Source organism: Canis aureus, chromosome 24 (assembly GCF_053574225.1).
Source record: "Canis aureus isolate CA01 chromosome 24, VMU_Caureus_v.1.0, whole genome shotgun sequence".
Lineage (NCBI taxonomy): Eukaryota > Metazoa > Chordata > Mammalia > Carnivora > Canidae > Canis > Canis aureus.
In genome coordinates, this window is record NC_135634.1 from 51,663,877 (window position 1) to 51,682,781 (window position 18,905).

At 65.7% G+C, this 18,905-nt stretch overlaps 1 protein-coding gene across 7 annotated transcripts in view; it reads right to left on the reverse strand.

Moving 5' to 3' along the window:
- Positions 1–123: 123 nt before the first annotated feature.
- Positions 124–18,905, reverse strand: part of ANKMY1 (ankyrin repeat and MYND domain containing 1) — a 48,337-nt gene continuing 29,555 nt past the window's right edge. For 5 of the 7 annotated variants that reach the window (XM_077869499.1, XM_077869502.1, XM_077869497.1 and 2 more), the window contains 8 exons: positions 18,514–18,654; positions 17,314–17,421; positions 15,401–15,532; positions 14,524–14,637; positions 14,100–14,265; positions 9,388–9,466; positions 8,641–8,801; positions 124–660 (listed from right to left, as the gene is read on the reverse strand). In XM_077869499.1, coding sequence (XP_077725625.1) covers positions 554–660; positions 8,641–8,801; positions 9,388–9,466; positions 14,100–14,265; positions 14,524–14,637; positions 15,401–15,532; positions 17,314–17,421; positions 18,514–18,654 — 1,008 coding nt within the window. In that variant the 3' untranslated portion in view covers positions 124–553. Of the gene's footprint in view, positions 661–7,450; positions 7,712–8,640; positions 8,802–9,387; positions 9,467–12,471; positions 13,340–14,099; positions 14,266–14,523; positions 14,638–15,400; positions 15,533–17,313; positions 17,422–18,513; positions 18,655–18,905 lie in introns of those variants that run through there. The other 2 variants (XM_077869500.1, XM_077869501.1) reach the window with 2 other exon arrangements.

Sequence of the window (18,905 nt, forward strand, 5' to 3'; positions counted from 1 at the left end):
ATCATAACTGGGGCAAGCTGCCAGCCTCTCCCCCCCGCCGCGGGCGCCCTTCAGCCCCTCCAGGGCACCGGCCTCAGCAACATCCCCAGGGTGGGGCCCAGAGGCCAGCCCGGAAGCAAGAGCTGCTGCAGGGTCACTTTATTTGGGAATTGCAGCCACGCTGGTCTGCCCGGCGGACATTTGACAAAGCCTCTCTGTCCCCTCGGGCCTGGAGTGCTCGGAGGCAGCGGCCAGGAGCCCCCCCACGCCCCCCGCCCCCGGCCAGCACAGGGGTCCGGGCAGCCCGCCCTGGCAGGGAAGACGCGGCTCCTCTGGGGCTGCAGCCCCTTGGTGGCCCCTGGCCTGGCCCAAGCAGTGGCCTCCCCCAAAGAGCGGCGGCTGTGGGCTCCCCCGCCTCCCCTGCCGGGGGTCCTGGGTGGGCTGGGCGGCCCCGCTGCTCCCGGGGAGGCAGGTGGGGGTGAAGGCCTCTGTCCCTGGGGTGCTGGGCAGCCCCGCTCGGAGTCCACAGAACAGGTGGGGCGCTGGGTGCTCATTCGTGGTTGTACGTGAAGCTTCACCGGCTCGACGGCTTCCGGGGCTTGGGCTTCTGGCCCACCTTCTCGGCCACGAGCCTGGAGGGCTTCTGGAAGTTCTGTGTAAACGGAGCCGAGTTCATATTCCCTGCGGGTGAGAAGGGCCCCCAGTGAGGTGGGCCAGCGCGGGACGGGGTGGGGTGGCGGGGACGGGCCCACCCTGCCCACGGCGGACCCGGGGCTGGTCATGGGGAGGCCCCTCCCTGGCTCTCCCTCCCATCCGGGCCTCGGGCATCCGGGGGGCCGCGGGCAGGCCCCGAGGGCTCTCCCTGGAGATAAACCCTCTGCCCAGAGATCGCGTTGGTAATGGAAGCCCCAGCTCCGCTCAGGGTGGGGAGCAGACCCCTGCCCTGAAACCCTAGTGAACACGGGGAGCCCGGGTCGGGGGCTGGCGCTCTGGCCGGGAACGACGGGGGGCAAGTTGGGGGTCGAGCCTCGAGGGGCGGCGTCTGGGCAGGTGACGGGACCCGGCGAGGGCCAACCTCACACACCCCACACTTCCCTCCCTCCTTCGCGGCCTGGACAGACCAGCAGGAGGCGTTGGGTCAGCCCGGGGCCCCACCTGGGCGCAGGGAAGGGGGTTGGCAGCAGCCCCCGGGGTCCAGCCACCTCCCCCCAGCGGGAGGAAAGCGCAGGCAGCGCCCGGTGTGGAGGACATTGGCCCCACACCGCAGCCGCACACAGGACAGTCAGTAGCCGCCTGTGGGCACCGGACGGGGCGGGGGGCCCTGCAGGCCGGGGTGGGGGGCTGCCAGGGCAGCGTGGACTCCGGGAGGAAGGGAACCTCGCCCTGCCGGCGGGGGGTGGGGGGGGAAAGCTTTGCTGCCAGGGCCCAGCCCAGAAACAGCGGCTCCCGGAGCAGGGGTTCCCGTGGCCCCCAGCAGGTACCGGGGGGGCTCCCCGCAGCCAGGGTGAGACACCTTTGGGGACGGGGAGGGACACCCCCGGATGAGAGCTCACAGCTTACAACTGGCCAAAGACACCCCTGCCCGGAGGCCGAGCCCCGCAGGCTCTGGGCAGACAGCGCGGAGTGTGGTGTGGGGTCGGACACGGGGGCCGCGGGTTGGAACAAGCCCGCTGCTTAGGAGAAAACAGGAGGCTGGGGACCGTACCACCTGGAGCTGAGGCGAGGAGGCCCCCCGGGAGGAGGGGACCCCCACGGGAGGCGAGGACCCCCAGGAGGAGGGTACCCCCCAGGAGGAGGAGATCCCCCCACAGAGGGGTGGACCTCCAGGAAGAGGGGATCCCCCACGGGAGGCAAGGACCCCCTGGGAGGAGGGGATCACCCACAGGATGTGAGGACCTCCCGGGAGGAGGGGATCCCCCACGGGAGGCAAGGACCCCATGGATTGAGGGGATCCCCCACAGGAGGTGAGGACCCCCCAGGAAGCAGGTTGGCAGGAGGTCGGTGCCCCCAGGCCAGTGGGCGGGGGAAGCAGGTCCGGCCGGGAGTTGGGAGGTGGACTGGAGCCCCCCCCCCCCCCAGAAAGCCTGAGTGCGGCCCCGGCTGCAGACGACCAGGCCCTTTGAGTCCGTGTGGAGGACATTCTGGAGAAGGGCGCAGAGGGGAGCCACCCGGGGAGCACACGGCATCACCCGCTGTGCCCTGGCCGAGCCGCGCAGGAGGGTCAACCGGGCCCTGCGGCCGCCGCACCCTCGCGACAGCTAGTGCGCTGGGGACGAGTGAGAACCAGGTGTGCACGCCCGCTCCCCACCCGGAGGCCGCGGGGACCCGGGACCCAGGGCACAGCCAGCTCGCCGGAGCCCGGCTCCGATACGCGTCCTCCCGACAAGGGCCAGACGCAGGGCGGCGGGCACAGCGGAGGCTCCTGCGGTGAGGACGGCAGCAATCGCACCCCGCGGCGGCCGGGCCCAGACACGCGGGCCAAGTGCCCCGCGAACAACGCCAGGAGCGGGCGCCTTGTGGCGCGGTCGGGAACGTCCGCTCTTGCTTTCTGCTCAGGCCCTGGGCTCAGGGGCGTGGGCTCCAGCCCCGAGTGGGCTCCGCTCAGCGGGATTCGCCCTCTGCCCCAGCCCCTGGGTACGCGCCGCCCTCGCCCTCGCCCTCGCCCTCGCCCTCGCCCTCGCCCTCGCCCTCTCTCAAATACATAAACAGGTCTTTAACTAATAAACCGGATGGTTATTGGTTACTTATGGAAACGTGCTCATCTCGCCGTCAGGGAAGGCGGAGAGGGGCTTTCCCAAGCACGGGGCCGCGGGCGGTGCCACGGTGGGACAGTCCCTCGCGTCCCTTAGGGACACAGGAACGGAAAGGGAGACCGGGGGCGGGGTAAGCGCGCAGGCCGTGGCGTCTCGTCCCACGATTCGCAGGACACGTGTCCCCCGAGTGCTGCTGCCTCAGGGGCTCCTTGTCTCGTGTTCACTTTTTTAAATGTTCAGGGTTGAGGGCCTTGAAGCTGCTAAAGGGAACTGGGGCTGGGGTGGGGGGGGGGGGCGGCGGTCCTTTAAAATAAAAGAGCGCACACCACAAACGAAGCCAAGCTGGACGCCCTGGCCTGTGGTCGGTGCGGGGCGGTGGCCAGAGGAAGGAGACGGGGCAGGATGGGGGACCCGCAGCCCCAGGCCTGTGCCTTCTGCGGCCTTCCCGGGACCGCCCAGCCACCCCACGGCCCGTCTCCCCAGAGGCCGCGGAAGGCTGGATTCCGGGGGAACCCTGACAACCGTGGGTTCCAGGCCCTCTGTGTGGTCACCAGCGTTCCAGACTGACAACCCCTCTCTGTCCCGGCTCACCTGGCTGGTCCCCTCGGGCCCCTGAGGCTGCCCTGTCCCCACCCCCGGGCATCTGCCCCCCCCCCCCCGGCTCCCTGAGCTCCCCTGGCCAGCCCGCGAGCCGCTGCCCACTCTCCGAGAGCCCAGGTGCGGGGCCCGGGAGGGGTAGCAGCAGCCAGCCTGGTCCCCCGAGACCCGGCCCCACTGCCCCTGAGGACGGGGCTTCCCCTCAAAGGCATCAGCGGTGCCGGCCCAGGGGGCTCCCCGACCTAAGGGAAGCCCGGCAGCCCCTCTGACGGCTCCCCTCGCCCCACCCCCAGACCTGGCCTCCTCCCGAGCGCCCCTCGCCCGTCCTGCCGCCTGGCTCCTCGGCCTCAGCCTCCCTCCCTCACCCGCCGCCTGCTCCTTCGTCCCCAGGCCCCCTCACCTGACGCTGCCCCTCATCTGACCCGGACTCTGCCGGAGTGCAGCTCCCTCGAGGGCCGTGGCACGTCGGAGCTCGCTCACCCGGCGGCACCCCGCTCTCCGATCGGGAGGTAGGCGGCCTCCCCTTCCCAGCCCGAGAGAGGAGGACCCCGAGTCCAGGCAGGTGGCCGAGCGGAGCCCAGAGGCCCAGGGGACGCTGAGCAGGGTCTGGGCACGCTCACGAGCCAGCGGCCGGGGCAGCGGCAGGGAGGGAGGTGGGTGGGCTGGTCTCCGCCCCCCCTCAGCAAGCTGCCCCCCACAGGCTGCCTGGTAAGCCCCCTCCCTGCCCAACCCAGCCCTCCGCTCCGCACCAACTACCGCTCTGCACACGCACGTACGCACACGTACGCACAGACCCACCGACCGGGAGGGCACGGCCAGCGCAGCCTCCCCACCAATGGATGCATCCACCCCAGGGCTCCGTCCGTCCTCCTTGGGCCGCGAGTGCATTCTCAGCAGCGGGCTCTCCCCCGAGCGCCCCTCCGTCCCGCACCCCTGCCCACCTCTGTGCCGGCCCTTCCCCTCCCCCAGGGTCTGCGCTCCGCCCCGGGCCACACACCCCCACCACCTTGCTCCCACACCCGATGACGGGGGAGCCCACACAGCAGCGGCCTGCAGGCTCCTGGGGCGCAGACCAGCGGGGACACGGGTGGCAGCTTGGCGTGGGGCCTGGGTGGGCACAGCCTCCTCGTCCTGCTGGGACCCCCACTGCTGGGACCCCCACTGTGGAGCAGGGGCTAAGCGACCAGGGCTCCCAGGTTCACAGGGAGCCAAGGAGAAGGGAGGCGGGTCCCCCATAGCAGCCGGGAACCCCACACCCCGAGAGCAGAAGCAGAAGCACCCCGAGGCCCGGCATCACCGAACCTCCTGAGGAGGGGGCTGTGCTCTGCAGGTGCCAGGCAGGAGCCCCTCGGCCCACTCGCCAAGTGGAACCACCACCTGGTCTGCGGAGGGGACCAAGTGCAGGGACAGCTGAGGCCCGCGCTGCCCCCACAGTCGGAAGACCCGTCCAGCTGCCCGTGGCTCTCAGGACCTGGGGGGCTGGCCTCTGGCTCACTGCACCCCGTGGGCATCCGCAGCGCCGGCCACCAGCACGGGAGCCCCGGTGCCAGGCCCTATGGGAATCAGGGAGCCGCCCCAGGGCACGGGGAGGCAGGGCCTGTCCCCCCAGAGGCGCAGGAAGGCGGGTCGCACGGTCCTGCCGGGACCAGCCAAGGGCCCTGCACTAGCCGGGTCCTCCCAGCGGCTGAGGTGCGGCGGGAACAGCACCGCTGGAGCCTGGCAATGGGGGCATCTCCCCACAGGGCGGCTCTCCGGGGACAGCCAGCGGGGAAGGGGCCGGTTATCTTGTGGACGGGGCGCAGGCGCCCAGAGCCCGGCGGTCAGCGCTGGGCCGGGAGCGCTCGATGCACACGACCCAGAAGCGGGAGAGGACTCCGCAGCAGCCTCCTGGGAGCAGGAGGGGGCACAGGCATGTGGGAGGCGGGCACGGCCCGGTGGGAGCGACGGGGGTCTAGAGCCGTCGGAAGGGGACCTTGAGCAATGGGTGCAGGGAGACGGCGCCGCAAAGGACTTGGCAGGACGCAGGTGGGTGCAGGAGCAACAGGGGCTGGCCTCCGCTGCAGGTGCCCGGGGCCGCAGGGACGGAGAGGACGCAGCGGCGGTGGCAGGAGTTCTGGACGTGCCTGGTTGGGCCAGACGCTGAAGGCAGGGCTGCGGGTGAGCGGGGACCCCGAGGGCCGCCTCGGGGGGCTCTCTGCTCGGGAACCTGTCCACCTGGACCCCGACGGCACAGCCTCGCCCGGAAGCCTGAAGCCACCAAGGATGCCAGACGCCTCCCTGTCACGCTGACGAGCAGGACGGTTGCACCACCACACGCCTGAACCGGGCGGGCCAAGTCCGCGGTTCATCTGAGCTCGCGGGCAACGCCGGCGGGAGGGGGCGCGCAGCGTGGGCAGGGGTGTCCGGGGAGGGGGCACCGCCCGACACCTGCCCCTGCGCCCGGCAGACGGAGGACTCCGTCGCCGCGAGCCGTGGGGGACCGTCCCCGCGGGCTGGCTCTCGCTCTTACGCAGGAATTCCAGCCGATCATAAAATCAGTAAAATGCAGGTGCGTGCGGAGTGTTCTTGAGTGTGGGCGAGCCTTGTGTGACCTGGGTCTGGGCACTAATCGGCCAGCGAACCGGGCCCTGCAGGACAGGACACATGCACCTGACAACAGAGTGAGAAACTCCACAGAGCAAAGTTCAAACCGAGAGAGGGTCCCTGCCACCCGCCGCAAGAGGCAGCAGGGAGGGCGTGGGGTCGGGAGGGAGCGCTCGCTCGGAGGCCGGAGGGGGTCGGTGGGGGTCGGCGGGGGTCGGCGGGCCTCTATGGTAAGGGGAGCCGGAGCCGAGGAGGAGCCTGAACGCCGCGGCCCCGCCTGGGTGCGTGGGGGGACGCTCATGTCCCGCGTGAATCCCCGGGAGGCGGGAGGTTGAGGCAGTGCTCAGGACCCCGGCCAGGTGTCCCGGGGCAGACACGCTTGCAGCACCCGTCCCAGGGTGACGATGCGAAGGCTCCTGAAATCTGAAAGTGCAACCTCTGAATTCTTCTAGAAGGAAAACCAGGTGGAAGGGGGGGGCAGGTGCCTGCGGGCCTTGAGGACAGTGGTGGGACGCACCCAGCGCCTCGGGCAGGCCGGGGAGGGTGACAAAGTGAGCCACTTAGTGAAAAACCAGTCGGACGCATGCAACACGCGCGTGCACTCTGCGTGCGCGCCCGTGCACAGCCTAGAACCCAGCGTGTGCAGCTTACCCGTCCTGAGCGGCAAGACCGGGACGATTGTCGCGGTTTGCCTTTTCCTTACTGTGTTGCACGCGTAATGGGAATAAATACAACTTTCCCTGGGGGGACCTTACGTTGCATAAAAACATGTAACGGCCTAGAGATTCGAGGTCGAGCTTAGAACATACGGATCACGCTCCCGCGTCCAGACGGGTGTGGCGGGCGGCGTGGGAAGTGCGAGGAGCGGCGCGTGTGACGTACGTGCAATGTGAGCGCGGGCACACGCCGTCGGAAGGACACGCCAAGGTGCTGCCAGTGGCCATTTCCGGGTCCGGCATCATCGCCGACCAACCGTTGGCGCGTGTACCTGCGTCCTCTCCAGGTTCTCGTTGTCAACACGGATCGGTTCAAAATTGAGGGGTGCTCATTGGCAGCACTTCCTTCCCTGGCAGGTGTGGTGGGAGCCGCCGCCTCCCGGGAGGGCCCCCAGGAGAGGGGAGGGCAGCCTGGGGGCCAGGACTGGCCCGCGCACACCTCAGGCCTCAGTCCCCAGTCCCCGCCGCCCCCTTCCGCCCACCCGCGGCCCACCATCACCCCGGTGCAGCGCTCCTGACTCAGTCCCGCCCAGACCCCAGGTCTCAACCACGGGTGACCCTCACACCCACCGCCCGCCCCAGAGCCTGCCGGACCTGCACCGACACCCAGGAAGTGCACGTGGAGGGGATGGCGCCCTGGGCACCCGCAGGAAGGCAGACGGAGAGCCCCCAGGCCCCCGGGGCGCGCGAGTGGCCTCTCAGCAGGAGCTCCCGAGTGCGCTGACCCGCATCCACCTGCCCTCCCGCGGCCCACGGACGCCTGGTGCCAGTGGCCAGGGAAGCCCGGGCTCGTGGGGCAGAGCTGGAGCAAGGCAGAGAGGGTTCACACCCAAGGGCGCTTTATTGTGAGGTCCCGAGGGAGACGGTGCCACACAGCCCCGCGGGGCACACTCCGGCCAGTAGGCAGACGACGCCGGGCCAGCGGCGTGGAGGCACCCGAGCTGTGGGTGCCCGCGGTGGGGAGGCAGCGAGGCACAGGCTGCCGCCGGGCCCTCCCCACGCCGTGGGCGCCGGGTGCGGCTCCTTACTGAGTCTCTTCCACCCTCCACGGCAAGTCCTCCAGGTGGGGCCCTGGACAAGGAACTGGCAGGGAGGACGGAGGTGAGGGGCCTGCGCCGTGCCCCCGGGGGGCTGGGGCGCAGCCCCCGGCGGGCATGCACTCCCTGCGGGCCCCGCAGCTTGCAGCCGTTCGGGCCGTCACCTGGCACCCCCCTCAGCTCTCCGAGCCCTGGGCTCCCCGCTGCACGTGCGGCGACGAGGGCCCCACCCCTGCCCTGCTTGGCTTCATGCTTGCACATGGCAATGACTCAGTGTCTCCAAAGAGGGGGACTCCCAGCCTGGGACCCCCAAGCCCAGGGAGCCTGGTGCAGATCCACGTGCACCCCGCAGGCGGAGCCTGTTATTAAAGCCCCATTTTACGGAAAGGGAGTGGAGAGGACGGAGAGTCAGAGCCCGGAGGGGAAAGGCCTCGGGGGCCCGGGCGCCAGGCCCAGTCAGCCCCGCCTGTCTGTCCGTCCACACCAAGGACAGGCTCTGGGAGAGCGCAAAGCAACCCCTGCGCCTCCCCCCGCCTGGCCCAGTCCCAGGGGACAGCTTTGCTCACCGTTAGCTCCCCTGGGACCGGGTCACCACCCACATGCCCACAGCTCCTCCCAGGTCATCCCAAAGAGGGGAGGTGGGAGGGCGGGCTAGGTGGAAGCTTCCAGATGCAGCGCCCAGGCCAAGTACCCTGTGGTCGGGGCAAGCAGCGCCTCCCCAGGGCCGCCACGCCTCCGGGGGAGCCACCAGGTCGGGTGTCCCGGTTCTGTGGGGCCCAGGCCGCGCCCACCTCCAAGGAGCCACGGGCACAGGACGCCCAGGGGAGGAGCAGTGGGCGCTGCGCCCTCCCTGTCTGCACCCCAGGCCCACCTGGGAGGTCTGCAGAGTCGCCGGAGCCCGCGAGACTTCGGGGAACAAGGGAGACCTCGCTCGGCCACCCCAAGGCGGGGGTCCCGCCTGACGCCCGGACTCACCGATGGCCGACAGGGTGCCACAGTCCCTCTTGTGGAAGTCGCTCCAGGCTTTGGTCTTGCAGTACTTGCTGCAGGTCAGGATCCCGTAGCAGCGGGTGCAGGGCGCCAGGCGCACCCCGATGGAGCGGCCACACTGGTAGCAGAACTTGAAGAACGGGACCCTGCCAGGGAGCAGCAGGGAAGTCGGGGGGTACCGGCCACCTGGGCCCCGCCGTCCCCCGAGGGGGTGCTGAGGGGCAGCCCCACGAAGTCCCTGTCCAGGGGGCTGGCACAAGGCCGTGAACAGGAAACACTGAGCCCGGAAGCCGCCGGGGCTGGGTGACCACGCAGGGCATCCGGGACCCTCCCGCGCCACAGCATCGGGGGGGCAGGCCCAGCAGGCACACCGCAGCGCTGTGGGTGAGCCTGGCACACCGTATTCTGTCTCAGGGGCGGGTGGGCCCCAGGGCGGACACAACCCCCGGCCTGTGCCCGCTCATCACCCCCTGCCACCCTCCAGCGTTTATGGCGCGGGCACCTCCCAGGATGCCCTCGGGGATTACAAGGTCTGGAACAGCAGGGTGGGTGCAGAGCCAGGGTCCCAGGGAGGGGCCGGTGCTGGAGGGGCGGTAGGGGTGCAGGGGCCCAGGGCAGGACACCCCCTGGGACAGCAAGCCTGGGTTCAAGCCCACTGGGCCACTCCACGGGTGCAGCTGTGCCCCTCTGCCCCCCATGGCGGCCCAGGCACGGCCACCGTCGGCCACTTACAGCTCCTGCTCCTCCAAGTGCAGGGCTTTGGACACGCTGGTGCTTTTCCGCTTCATCCTTTGGTAGGGGGTCAGCTCCGCTGCGCCAGCAGAGAAGCACGTCAGCCTCCGTGGGTCCCCTGGCCATGCCGCAACGCCCGCGGGCACAGGGGCCCCGAGCTGCCCACCTCAACCACTGTCCCGCGGTGAGCCCGTTCCCGGCACTGTGGGGACGCGGGGGTCCCCCAAGCCTTTCACAGCCCCTTGGCAAGTCTGAGCAGGGCCAGGGCCGCGGGGGAGTCCACAGCCTCTGGGGACGGGGCTTGGCCCCAAGGCTTCCCTCTGCCCCGCACCCTCGGCCGCGCAGCTGCACCTCCTGGCCCCCCTGCGTCTTTGCCGTCTGGGGTGGCTCAGTGCACCCGTCACCACACAGATAAAGGGCCACTAGGCTTTGGCCTTGACCGGCCCACAGTCCTCTCCAGAGTGAAGCCTCCTGGCTCTGCTCTTGGGGGCCGGCAGCAGAGTACACATGGGCTGGGGACCAAGGGCGTGAGGCCCCCTCCAATTACTGTCCCCCTTCCCCTCCTTAAATAGCACATCAGTGCCCACCCTCCCCAGGAAGGCCACCTAACCTCTAAGTTGGCAGGAACCCCACAAAGCCCTGCTGGCCACAAGAGCAGAGAAGCCAGGGGCCCCTCGTTCCTCTCCATCCCCCCCTGCACCCACCAGCACCCAGGGCTGCACCGCAGCGGCGCCAGCGGCTAGAGCGTGGGCCCAGGAGGCCAGCTCTGTGACACGGTGCGTGGAGTCAAAGCCGCGGTCGTGAGGGCCACGCGGCACCAGGGCAAACTTCTGGGCGAGGCTCCTGCGAGGCAGAACTGGAGGTGCAGGTGGCGGTGCCACGGCCTCGCGCCCCGGGCAGGGCAGGGGGCACCGTTAGCGGGAGCGCAGGACCCGGACACCTCTGTGGACCTGTACGGTTCAGGGTCCGGCCGAGTCGCACCGTGTCAACTGCACGACACGCTCGCGGGTCCAAATCGGAACCCAGGCTGGTAGCCGCCGTCGCTCCAGTCCTGGGCAACCACGACCCACTTTCTATCTCCGTGTGTTTGCTGATTCTGGATGTTTCCTATGAGTGGAGTCAGTGTGTGTGTGGCCCTCGGTGCCTAGATTCTTTTGCTTAAAATGTTTTTGAGGGTCACCCACGGGTATTCCACTCCCTTTGGTGGATCAGTAACACCCCATCGTGTGGCTGTGCCACCATTTGCTTTTCCATTCGTCAGCTCACGGACGTTTGGCTTGTTTCCATTCTGTGGCTCTTGTAAATGCTGCTGCTATAGACATCCAAGCGCGGGGTTTGTGTGGACGTGTGCTCTCACGTCCCTCGGGTCTAAACGTGGGAGCGGAATTGCTGGGCCATAGTGTAAGTCTGTGAGGAGCATTTAAGGAACTGCCAGGCCGCCTTCTGAGGACGCTGCACCTTTCCCCTTCCCGGCAGCGGTGTCGGAGGCTTCTGCGTTGCCCACATCGTCGCCGTAACACTTGTTACCGACTTCCTGACGACAGCCGCGCTGGGGGGTGTGAAGCGGTATCTCGGTGCAGTTCGCTTTGTGCATGACTGGGAGCTAACAACACGGAGCATCTTCGCATGCACTTGTTCGCCACTTGTAGGTCTTTCTTCAGAGAAATTTCTATTCATGCTCTCTGCCCATTTTTAAATTCAGTTATTTGTCTTTATTAGGGAGTTGTATGATTTTTTAATCTATCCTACATACGAGTCCCTTAGGAGATACATGAGTTTCGATGTATCTCCCCTACTGTGGGTTGTCTATCTTTTTTTTTTTTTTAAGATTTTTTTAAATTTTATTTACTCATGAGAGACACAGAGTGAGAGAGAGGCAGAGACACAGGCAGAGGGAGAAGCAGGCTCCACGCAGGGAGCCCGACATGGGACTGGATCCTGGGTCTCCAGGATCACGCCCTGGGCTACAGGCGGCTGCCCTGTCTTTCCATCTTCTTGATTGTGTCCTTTGGAGTACATAAATTTTTAATTTTGGTGAAAGCCAATCTATCCATTTTTTTCTTTCATTGCTTATGCTTTTGGTGTCATATCTAGGAGTTTACTGCCAACTATGAGACTGTGAGGAGTTGTGCCTTCATTTTCTTTGAAGAGATTTATATCTTAAGCTCTTGCATTTAGGTCTTCAGTCCAAATTGAATTAAACGTATGTGGTGTGAGGTAGGGTCAGACCTCATTCTACTGTGTCTGGATAACCACTTGTCCCAGTACCATTTGTTGAAAGTCCTGTTCTTACCCTTGTTAAAAAGCGTTGGCTTGTTGAAAATCAACTGACATCCACACGTATTTGTTTCTGGGACCTGTATTCTATTCCACTGGCCTGTGTGTCTGTCTTCACGCCAGTGCCACACTGTTTTTATTGTTGTCTTGGCAGTGAGTCTGAATTTAGGAAGTACAAGTCCTTCCACTTTGCTTTTTTCTTTCAAGCTTGCTATAGCTAGCCACTCTGGGACCTTTGTGATTCCATATGGATTTTATTTTTTTTAAGATTTTATTTATTTATTCATGAGAGACACAGAGAGAGAGAGGCAGCGACACAGGAGGAGGGAGAAGCAGGCTCCATGCAGGGAGCCCGATGTGGGACTAGATCCCGGGACCCCGGGATCACGCCCTGAGCCAAAGGCAGACGCTCAACCACTGAGCCACCCAGGGATCCCTCCATATGGATTTTAAAATCAGCTTCCCAATTTGTACAAAGGCGGCAGTGGGATTCTGATAAGGAAATATCCTCCCATGTACTGAGGCCTCCTTTAACTTCAGCACTGTGTCGTAGTTTTTAGAGAGTAAGTTGAACTGCTTTTGTTCAACATATTCACCAGTATGTTATTTCTGTTGACGCTACTGTAAACGAAACTTTTTAGAATCCCTTTTTTGGTTTGCTTGCTGCAATGCTATAGTCATGCAGTTGATCTTTGCATATTGATCTTATATTCTGCAACCTTACTAAACGCACTCCTTAGTTTTAATAGCGTAATTGTTTTATATTTATTTTTTATTTATTTTTTTATTTATTTATGATAGTCACAGAGAGAGAGAGAGAGAGGCAGAGACACAGGCAGAGGGAGAAGCAGGCTCCATGCACCGGGAGCCCGATGTGGGACTCGATCCCGGGTCTCCAGGATCGCGCCCTGAGCCAAAGGCAGGCGCCAAACCGCTGCGCCACCCAGGGATCCCTCTTTTATATTTATAGTGATATTTTAATATTTATATATTTAGTTTAATATTAGTCTCAGTTTAAAAAGTGGATTCTCCAGATTTTCAATCTGCAAGATAATTTCTGCAAAGAGAGATGGCTTAAGTCTTTCCTTTCCAATCTGAATGACTTTCTTTTTCTTGCCTAGTTACTCTGGCCAGCAACGCAACGCCAGCACAACGCCCAACAAATGGAGAGAGAACCCATTCCTGTCGTCTCCCTGACTTAGGGAGAAAGCAGCACACGGTGGGCCCCAAACGGCCACCGTGGAGTCTGAGTCAGCTGGACCCCTTCGTAGGTGCCCCTAATCGGGTAGGCAAGGGCCCCTCCATTCCTTGTTTGCTGTATGTCTTTTATCATGAAAGCTGTTGGGTTTTGTCAAATGCTTTTTCTATATCAATTGAAATGATTATGTGATCTTTCTTCTTCAGTCTAATAATATGGTGTTATGTTGACTTTGTTGTTATTGTTAAACCATTCTTTCATTCCAAGGTCTGGCTGCCAGCAGCCAGGGTGCTGGGGTGGGGGGCAGGCAGCCAGGATGCAGGGGTCGGGCAGCCAGGGTGCAGAAGTGGGGCAGCCAGGTGCAGGGGTCGGGCAGCCAGGGTGCAGGGGTCGGGCAGCCAGGTGCAGGGGTGGGGCAGCCAGGTGCAGAGGTCCAGGTGTGTTGGGGCACAGAGGCCCGGTGGCCAGGGCAGTGCTCTGTGGGAGCAGGAGCCACGTCACTGCCACATGGAAGCAGCACACTCCCTGTGTGCACTTGGGTACTTTCCAGATCCTTCTCCGCATCCGTCAGCCTGTCTCCCAAGTCAAATGACCCTGCAGCCCTTCCCTCCAGCCAGACCGCGTGGGGCCCTCAGGACCAGGGCTGCCCCCTAAGCCAAGCCAGCAGCGCCAGGCAGGGGCACGGTCGCCATCCCAGCCCCCAGGACGTGGCTCCCTGAGGAAAGGGCGGGGCAGGTCCCTGCTCCTCCGGTCCCAGAGCTGACCAGCCCACCGGGCCCAGAGTGTCCTGAAGTCACACTCAGCTGCCCGCCTTCCGGAGCAGCGGGGCCTGCCCCCCACAAGTCCTGGGGCTGCCGGGCTGTCGTGCACCCCTGCTCCTTCCCACACGAGGCCCCACGGCAGCCTGAGCAGCTCAGCCAGGACCCTGTCCCCCAGGTGTCATGCCCTCCACCTGTGGCAGCAGGACAGGCGGTAGGTAGTTGGTGCCAAGTCAGAGCGGGTGTCCCCTGGCACCAGGCAAACGTGCCCCCTGGGGAGGGAGCCCTGGGCTTCTGTTCCCAGCTCGTGTCCCCACCTCCCTCCATGACTCTTGCTGACCTCCGGGGAGGGGGCCGCAGCTGGCCTCTCCGGTCCCACCCTGGCGCGTCCCCCACGGCCTCAGCAAACAGCCCCGACGCCCATGCTGCCCCAGGAGGCGGGGATCGCACGACGTGCCCCCGAGCCCGCTGCCACCCACCTCTCTTGCTCAGGTTCAGCACCTTCGGGTCCCACTGGCTCTCCTTGGCGAAGACGGCGCGGCGCAGCTGGAAGCCCATGTATTCCAGGAGCCTCTTCCGCGCCACGAACACCTCCCGCTCTGCCGGCGTCAGCATGTGGAAGGGGCAGTGGGCGATCTTCCGGTCCTGCAGCACAGCACCGGTCACCGCCAGGGACCGCGGGGCCCGGCCACCACCGTAGGGGGACCCTGGGGGGCGGACCCTGCGGAGCCGCAGTCAGGACGCAGGCAGGACGCTCAGAGGGTGGCCTGGCCTTCCCTCCCAGGAGGCCCGGGGGCGGGGGGCTTCGGTCGGGGGCGGGGGGGGCCTGTGGCCGAGCCTCGCCGAGAGACCCCGAGGCCCCGGCCCTCGAGCCCGCCCCCCACAGGACGCACAAAGCCGTACCTGATAGAACTTGAAATACCCGTAGTCGACGGCCGTGCCCACAGCCACCTTGTCCCCCTGCGTCAGCCTCACCGGCCTCAGGATGTCGGCCCCGTACTTAATCAGCTGGTCGATCTGAGCAGAGCAGAGCCTGTGTCACACGCGTGGACTCCCCCCCGCCAGGATGCAGGACTCGGAAGCTGTGCCCCACGTCACCTGAGGCAGGACGGCAGCCCAAGGACAGCGGCCCAGCAGGACGACAGGTACTGCCCCCAAGGGCCACAGTCGCCCATCCGGCCCAGGGAGGCCACCCGGGGAGTCCGCGGTCGGACAGACAGGACAGACGGGCTGACCCCACAGAGGAGAAGTTAGGTGGACATGGGGTAGGTCGAGGCTGGGCCGCTCGCAGGCCCCACGGCCCCACCACGTCCCGGAGGCTCGATGACACACGAGTGTGCTCAGAGGCGGCACGAGTGGCTTATTACGGATTCCGCGGCAAATGGCACCCAAGGGAGGCGCCCTCCGCCCCAAGGAGGGAGGCCGGGCTCCCCGGGGGCTCCGCGGCCTCACAGCTAGCTGGCAGCCTCCGCACAACCGCAGACCCCGGCCCGGCGCAGCCCCGGCCCAGCAGGGGAAACCCAGGCTGCACCGCCCGCGCCGCGCATGGGCCCCTCCGCCCCCTGAATGGGTTTGAACTTCGCAGTTTTAGGCCCATGTAATACTGAGGGCCAGAACTTGGTGTTCTTTCTCAGGTGTTTGAACATCATGGAGCAAGGTCACTTGAAGCCCTACCTGCTAGGGTGAGGGTGGAGCCGGGGGTCCAACAAGCTCCCCCCCGAGACCCGACACGCCAGGCCCGCTGCCCTGCACGCCCGCCCCCTCCAGCCTCACCCCTCACCAGGGCCAGCTTGCTGTCCGTGCTCCTCTGGTGCTCATAGGTGAGGTCACAGGCGACACACAAGGCGCTGCCCAAGCCTTTGGTCAGCAGCAGGTTGGGGTCGGCTCCGTGGGACAGCAGCTCCTTCATAATCTGGACACACACGGGCTCGTCACCGCCCGCCAGGTCCCCCCTCCTCGCCGGCGGAGGGAGCCCCCGGACCAAGGCTGTGCGGCACCGAGCACAGTGACCGCCAAACCCGGGGCTCGCGTGCCTGCCACCCACAGGTGCCACTGCCGCCCGGCCCAGAGGACGATGCTGGGGCACGGGGTCCGCGCACCCCGGCAGCCCAGGTCTGGCACTTCCTCTGCGCGCTGTCCGCTGGCTGCAGAGAGCTCCTGGCTCGGGTCGTGCTTTCCAGCCCGGGGGCAGCACACGGCCTGGTGGGTCCCTTCAGCCCTCCTCCCTGGGACCAGCCTGCCCTTGCCGCTTAGGCACCTGAGTCGCTGCGACCACCTGCCCGGACGCCGAGTGGGGCACATCTCGCTTGTTCCCTGCTGTGTCCCCAGCCACCGGCCCCGGTGCCACCAGGAAGCCAGGAGTGACCGCTGCTTGGCTGGACGTGAGACGCACTGGCGTGTGGCTCTCAAGAGCTTCCTTCTCCCCGAGGAGCTCCCGACCCTGCCTCGCCCCCCCCGCACCCGAGCGGGCACAGAGCAGGTGCCCCTATGACGTGCTCAGTGAATGACTCTGGGTACAGAGGAAGGGAGGAGGGACAGAAGGACCACAGGAGCCCCCACGCCTTCATCTTCCTCAGACCTCCGCCCATATGTCACCTCACTGAGCAGCCCCGGCCACCCGCTAAAACAGCCTGTCCCTGTCATTCTCTACTCCTTATCCAGCTGTCACTTCTTCACAGCACCTATCACCGCCGGAAATTTTGTGACACACTCGATTATGGTGTGTCCCCCACACTAGAAATGTAGGATCCGGGGATCCCTGGGTGGCGCAGCGGTTTAGCACCGCCTTTGGCCCAGGGCGCGATCCTGGAGACCCAGGATCGAATCCCACATCGGGCTCCCAGTGCATGGAGCCTGCTTCCCCCTCTGCCTATGTCTCTGCCTCCCTCTCTCTCTCAAATAAATAAATAAATAAATAAATCTTTAAAAAAAGAATGTAGGATCCTTGAGAGCAGGGACCTTGCTTTATTTGGCACCTAATGCCTGCAATGGTGCCTCCCTGGCACACAGTGGGTCTCACAAAACAACAGTTAAATGTAAGGATGAATGGGGGCACGTATCGCAGACGGATGGATGGCAGGAAAAAGGAAAGGAGGAACAAAGAACGATGGATGATGGATGAGGAATGAACGGGTGGCATGATGGAAGGAAGGATGGATGGATGGAGGACAGAAGGACAGATGATTGGAGGGATGGAAGGATGGATGGATGGAAGGATGGTGGATAGATGGACAGAGGATGGACGGATGGACGGATGGAGGGAGGGATGAAGGACACACTGGGGGGTGAGTGTGGGTCGGTAGGTGAGTGGACGGCTAGGTGAGTGGGTGGGTGGATGCGGGTGGGCGGGTGGATGAGTGGACGGACAGGCAGACGGGTGGACGGTGAACACACATCCTTGCCAGCGGCAGAGGTGGGCGTTGGCCAGGGTGCCTTTCCCAGGGCCCCGAGGGGTCCATGCCTGGGGTAGGCGGGGTGACCCACCCTGAGGAGCGTCCCCCAGCTGAACCCTCATCCTCACTGCCCCCCTCCCTCTCCACACCCTCCTCTCTCTGAGGCGCTCCATCCCCCGGGGAGGGATCCACGCGGCCCCGCTGCCGCCAACAGCAGCAAATCCCAAAGACTGACTAGGGAGGGGGTCACGGTGAGGCAGAGACTGCAGGAGCGCCATCAGGGGGTGTGCAAGGTGCTCACCAGGTCATTCCCGCTGGCGATGGACAGGGAGAGTGGGGAGTGGCCGCTCCACAGCATGTTGGGGTTCGCTTTGTGGGAGAGGAGGAGCCGGACTACGTCCCTGGCACACTGGGTGGGGAGAAAGGCAGGACCACAGGTTAGAGGGGCCCCGACTCCCAGGGGCTCCTCACGCTGACCATTAACTCAAACGCCGTAAGATCAAGTTTGCCGCTTAATTGCCATTTCCTCCAGACGGGCCCCTGCCCGGCGCACAGGGAGCGCCCTGGATTTTGGATGGACGCGCGGCCCGGTGGGTGCGAGGCTGCCCGGATCCTCACACTGGGAAGATGTTTCCTAAACATACAGAGTCTCCAGCACAAGACAGGAAGGGACACATGACGCACGAACGTCTGGAAAGCTTGTCGGGACCGCGTGACCCTGGAAGCAAGGCTGGCGCGGGTCCATCCGGCCAGAGGAACGTGCCTCGCCCCGGGGCTCAGGGGTCGTGTAGGGCACCGAGCGCAGGAGCAGCCCGGCCCCAGCAAAGGGGGTGCACCCCGTGGGAAGGGCCCATCCCTGCCGTCCCTGCCCTTCTCTCCCTCCCCCTCTCCCGCGGGTGCTGCGGGTCCCCCGCCACAAGGACTCCTCCAGGCTGCCGCTCCCCCTGCAGGGGCAGACCCAGGGGGCTGCTTGGGCCACCTCCAGGCTGCCCAAGCAGCCCCCTCACACCCCCACAATCATCACCCTGTGCGGGGGCAAACCACCCACACCCCAGACCCGAGCGGCTGGCTACCATTTTCATTTGGGGTAAACTGAGGCTCGGTCTACTGAGTGCACCCAGGCTTACTGGCCCGCGCTGCGCTGGCTGGCCGCACCACGCCCAGATTTGGTTCCCGGTTACCCCCACACCCTCCCCAACCGCCCGGCCCTCCTCCGACAGGTCCCCGCACCCGCTTGCTGACAATAAATCCCCGAGGCTGACAGGAGGCACCGGCCACGGCCCAGGGAGTCCCGGCCTGGGACGGTCGGTGACGGTGACCGGCGAGGCTGCAGTGACCACCCCACGCACGCAGGACGCACAGACGCCCCCACGCCGACCCACAGGCGCGCACACAGACGTGCCCGTACGCTCACAGGCAGGCGCCCGCGGAACACACATGCACGCGCGCACGGGCCCCCACCCGCCGCCCGCCGCCGCCCGCCTGCAGGGGCCCCGCGCACCTTGTAGCTGTCCTCGCGCTCACAGGCCACGTGCAGAGCCGTCCTGCCCCCCTCGTCGGGCGCCGAGGCGCGCTGGCTGTGGTAGACGCTGGCGGGGCCTGCCTCGTTGCTGAGCTTCAGGCTCGAGGGCAGCAGGTCTAGCTGCGTGCAGAGGGGACACGTGCTGGCCCCGCGCCCGTCCCCGGCGGGAGGCTGGCCCGGGAGACGCCGGCAGGTGCGAGCTCGGCGCGGAGCACGAGCCAGTGGCCTCCGTCCCCAGACGGCGGCTGCGGGTCCCCGGAGTGAAACGCGGAGGGGCTCAGAGCCGGTCCCCTGCCCACCCGGGCTCCTGCCCAGGGAGCCGCGCACAAGACCCCGGCCGCGCAGGGCACACGGGGCACTAGTCAAGCTCG